This window comes from Eucalyptus grandis, chromosome 1, assembly GCF_016545825.1.
Source record: "Eucalyptus grandis isolate ANBG69807.140 chromosome 1, ASM1654582v1, whole genome shotgun sequence".
NCBI lineage: Eukaryota > Viridiplantae > Streptophyta > Magnoliopsida > Myrtales > Myrtaceae > Eucalyptus > Eucalyptus grandis.
Window position 1 is genome coordinate 23,035,268 of NC_052612.1, and position 4,963 is coordinate 23,040,230.

A 4,963-nucleotide genomic window follows, 5' to 3' on the forward strand; every position below is an offset into this window, starting at 1 on the left:
AAGAAAAAAAAAATTATAATTGAATTAACACAATTATAATAGATTTAAGACTTTATTGGTAATATCATATAAACACATGCCTTTTTTTTTTTTTTTTATGGAATGATACGTGTATTTTCTAAGTACAGGTGCAATATATGATCAGCCCTATCAAGCAACCATATCCCCCTCGCACGATATTTGCCATGTAAAGATATTTGCCATGTAAAGTTCTAAATCCATTAAAGGTTTGCACGTTCAGAGACAGAGAAGACAGAGAGACAGAGAGAGTTGCCGAAAGTCTGTGTCCAACAACCTGCTTTCTCAAATTCGATCAACCCAGGTTCTTTTTTCTTCGTATTTTTTTTTTTCGGTTTTTAGTCTTGATCAGAAGATCATAAATTCGGTTGAAAATGCAGGAAAAATCCTTTTCCTTCTCTCATCTTCTCAAAATCTCAATGTGCTGATCAAATCTCGATCCCCTCCAATCTCTCTCTCTCTCTCTCTCTCTCTCTCTCTCTCTCTCTCTCTCATTTTTAGGCATTTGTATTTTCGATAAAATGTCTTCAACGGGAGAAACGACGATTCACGATGCGCTGAAGCCATGGAAGTCGCTGCTCGTCCACACGGCCAAGGTCGGCGACGCCTTCTCTCTCTTCATGAGGACCACCCTCACCCTCTGCACCTTCGCTTCCATCTCCCTCGTCCTCTATTTTGTCTTCTCCACCCAGTCCCGCCTCTCCGCTTGTCCCCACTGCGACCGCGTCCGCCAGCCCTCCGCCCTCCGCTGGATCGCCCGCGCCTCTTCCTCCGCCGAGGCTGAGGCCTCAACCAATCTGTCCCACGTCCTGTTCGGCATCGGCGGCTCCGCCAAGACGTGGGACGAGCGCCGCCGCTACAGCGAGCTCTGGTGGCGCCCCAACGTCACCCGCGGCTTTGTCTGGCTCGACCAGGAGCCCTCCCTCAGCAGCGGCGGTGGCCCGTCGCCAGCCGGCTCACCGCCGTTCCGGATCTCGGCCAACACGTCGGAGTTCAAGTACACGTGCTGGTACGGGTCGCGGTCGGCGATCCGAATCGCCCGCATCGTGAAGGAGAGCTTCGACCTGGGGCTTGAGGGCGTGCGGTGGTTCGTGATGGGCGATGATGATACGGTGTTCTTCCTGGAGAACCTGGTCGACGTCCTTGCCAGGTACGACCACAGCCAGATGTATTACATCGGAGCAAACTCGGAGAGTGTCGAGCAGGACGTGATCCACTCGTACACGATGGCTTACGGCGGCGGCGGGTTCGCTGTGAGCTACCCGCTGGCGGCGGAGCTTGCGAGGGTGTTGGACGGGTGCATCAACCGGTATGCGGGCATGTATGGGTCCGACCAGAAGGTGCAGGGCTGTTTGAGCGAGATTGGCGTGCCCATCACTAAGGAGCTTGGTTTCCATCAGGTAATATAATTTAGACAAGTTTTTCAGTACTCGATTTCATCAATTTAGGTCATATCATTTCAAATTTGCTAGTCCATGAATGTGATTCATCATGTAAAACATAAATTTTATTCTAAACTGAATCGGGCACCACCTGATCGCTTCATTAGAAAAAATCATTCTTAATCTAGTAATCGGGTTGAAATCCCTTTAGGCTTAAAGTGCTTATTTCGGTTAAGATATACTTAATCAATCATGACCTTAATTCGCATTGATTTAGTTGCGAGTTTAGCAAGTCTTTTAAAATGGAATTCGTGATCTAGGAAAGTAAATTTCAAGGACTTGCAATATATGTTCACAAACAATTACGAATAGTAATAGAAAAGGCTACGATCATCTAAATTCAAATAAACCAAATCTTCTCCTTATCCACCAACATCTTTCTCAAATCATTTCAAATCAAAACTTTGTTACGAATCCCTTGCTTTTCATAGAACACCCGAACTGTAATTATATTAGTATTTTGCATTTTGAATGAATTTTCAAATTGCCGATTCAAATTTAACACTCTTTTTTCTAAGAGTATACTAGTCAAATAAAATTTAATATTTCAAATATTTATCAAATCATTTCACATCAAAACTCGTTACGAATCACTAGATTTTCACAAAACGTAATTTTATCGGTATAAACTACATTTTGAATTTTTTTTAAATTGCTAGTTTAAATTTCACACTTTTTTTTTTAGAGTATACAATCAATATTTTGAATCTTTCTCAAATTATTTGATTGATCGGTTACAACACACATATTTTTTTCTCAGTTAGACATACGTGGCAACCCGTACGGCTTATTAGCAGCGCACCCGTTGGCCCCACTGGTCTCCCTCCACCACCTGGACTACGTAGACCCCATCTTCCCTGGCCTGGACCAGATCGACTCGTTGAAGAAACTCCGGACCGCATTTGAGTCGGACCCGGGCCGGACCCTCCAGCACAGCTTCTGCTACGACCTAGCCCGGAACTGGTCTGTGTCCGTGTCCTGGGGCTACACCGTCCAGCTCTACCCATCCCTCATGACGGCGAAAGAGCTGGAGACGGCAATGCAGACGTTCCAGACGTGGCGGAGCTGGAGCAGCGAACCCTTCACGTTCAACACCCGGCAACTCGGCCAGAACCCGTGTGAGCGTCCTGTGGTGTATTTCCTGGACCAGGTCCACCGGGTAGGGGACGGCCAGATGTTGACCACGTACGTGAGGCGGCCGTCCGCGGATGAGAAGGACTGTGACCTCCCGCAATATGCTCCAGCTCTGGCCGTCCAGAGCTTCAATGTGTCGAGTTCAACGTTCAGACCAAACATGTGGAAAAAGGTACCAACGTCGACTTCTCAATCTCATCCGTTTGTGTTTTTTTCTCAAAGTCGAGTGGAAAAATTTAGAGTTGAGTTTAGAAATTAACAGTGTGAACTAACCAAAGGAGGTACCCAATTAGATAGATTTTCGTCGGACAATTGGCCTGTGAATATTGGCTACAACGAAAGGTCGATGCACTATAGTTTTTTATTAATTTTGACCAATGTTTATTATTGACTTTTGACATGATCACGTCACGAAAGACGTGGAAACGACTAAGAGGCTTTCGCGGACGCACAACACGTTGCATGCGATAATTTAAATCTTGAATCGCTCCTATAAAGCACCATTCTTTGCGCGATGCGCGCGGGATGCGAAAAGAGACCGTCCCCTTTCACATTCCATGATTACCATCCTAGGGTTTGACCAAAAATGACATATCATTGAAAGAAATGAATGATGATGTCGCATTGATATAGGGATTATGTCGACTAATTCACTCGATTTTGGAATAGCAATAAATGGTGTTGGAGAGATAATCTTATGAACCACCAGTTTTTGTTAGGAGTGAGCATAGTTTCATAGTAAAATCAAGAAGTTGAGATCCAGATCAATAGGAACCAGTTCGATTTTAAGTTCTAGGATATCCAGGGTAAGTTTCATGTTTTGAAGAATCCATCTCGATGGGTAGATTCAGGTTCTAAATCTAACTTTTGTGTTTTTCTTGTTCTATATCTTCACGCGATCTTGTAGCATTTCATAGCATCCGGAGATGTTTTGGTAATTTAAAATCAAAGGTCTAAGCCTATATTTCTAATGATATCCATGACTAAGACTTTTATATTGTTAATGTTTCATCATTTTCATGTTTAAATATGAGTTATCATTAGTAAATTGTAGCAAATAATAGTTATTAGAAGTGATGATTCATTACAATCGTTTGATTAAGAATATAGGTGGATACTGGGTAAATCCTAAAATCTATGATAAGATAGGAACCTTTTTCCGATAGGTAGGTTTCAATAAAACCTGGACTAAATTGAGAACTACGCACCCCTAATTTTTGTAGACCAAAGTTACAACTATACAATCAAACTATTTGTGTCAATTGCAGGCCCTGCGAAGACAGTGCTGCGAGGTAATCAACGGCACGGACTTGACGGGCCGGACGGTCGAGGTCGAGATTAGAGGGTGCAAGCCCATGGAGAGTGTGACTCCCCCCGACAACATCAAGATTGGTTTCACAGGACCATCTTAAAGAAGTCAAAAACGAAAGAGAAGCTCTCCCATCCTTGGGAGGCAGCTGTTTGTGAATTGCCCCCCTTGTAACCTTTCTTCGTGCGCTTTGTGATTGGTCGGTTCAGTTCAGCTCGGCTAAGAGATTATCGGAGAAAGTGTAGGCACAGAGATGACAACAAGTCTGAACTGCTCTTGCAGTAGATATACACAGTCGTGCTTGGTGACTAATTCACGAAGGCATTGAGAAATGATAGAGGATCTAACAGGAAGTTCTGTTCTTTTTTTGTTTAATTATTTTCTACATTGCTAGGGTTTAGTGCTTGTCAACAATGGAACATTACACTCACATTTTAAATGGACGTTGTTCCATTTTATATATGGATTTCATTAATGAGTATTCTCAAAAAAACTCGTTAAGCATTTAAATAAAGAAAATTTGTCATTTACAAAACATTATCTTTCTCATATCATACACAATCAAGACTTTAAAAATTAAAATATTTCTTTATTGCATATGATTGACAAGTTTCTCATTAGGGCCACCCATTAATGAGACGTTCATATATATGTATGTCTCTTTTCCGAATTTGGGTGTGTAATATCGAAAAATTAGTTTCTTGGGTACTATTTTAATCCATCCATTTTTCTGGTCTTGTTAAGGAGCAGATGTCAAAAGTCATTACGAGAATTGTCAAAATGGCATAACCATGCGAGAAATTATGGTCGAGCTAGCTATAACTCATATTTTCTAAGGGCTTGTTTGTTTAGAATAAAGTTTATTTCAAACGTAACTTTTTGCTTGTTTGTCAAAATTAAAAAGATTACCTGAATTTTAGAAAAATTATGAAAAATATATATGCTAATCAACGTGTCAATATATGTGCGTTGTAAAAGGTTAAGGTATATATGGCTAAAAGAAAAGTCAAAACCCTTTGCCGGGAGATTTAGGGTGCGTTTGGTAACGTTTCGTTTAAAA

The 4,963-nt window shown here is 42.0% G+C and overlaps 1 protein-coding gene across 1 annotated transcript; it reads left to right on the forward strand.

Moving 5' to 3' along the window:
* Positions 1-206: 206 nt before the first annotated feature.
* LOC104436758 lies at positions 207-4,341 on the forward strand. Its single transcript, XM_010049633.3, has 4 exons — positions 207-322; positions 520-1,418; positions 2,221-2,766; positions 3,863-4,341. Exons 2-4 carry the CDS (start codon positions 540-542, stop codon positions 4,004-4,006), a joined length of 1,569 nt encoding a protein of 522 aa, XP_010047935.2. The 5' UTR covers positions 207-322; positions 520-539; the 3' UTR covers positions 4,007-4,341.
* Positions 4,342-4,963: the final 622 nt, after the last annotated feature.

Coding starts and splice junctions, on each gene's coding strand:
- LOC104436758 (XM_010049633.3), top strand. CDS start 540: ATGTCTTCAACGGGAGAAACGACGATTCACGATGCGCTGAAGCCATGG. Junction 1,419..2,220: donor AGGAGCTTGGTTTCCATCAG/GTAATATAATTT, acceptor TTTTTTTCTCAG/TTAGACATACGTGGCAACCC. Junction 2,767..3,862: donor GACCAAACATGTGGAAAAAG/GTACCAACGTCG, acceptor TGTCAATTGCAG/GCCCTGCGAAGACAGTGCTG.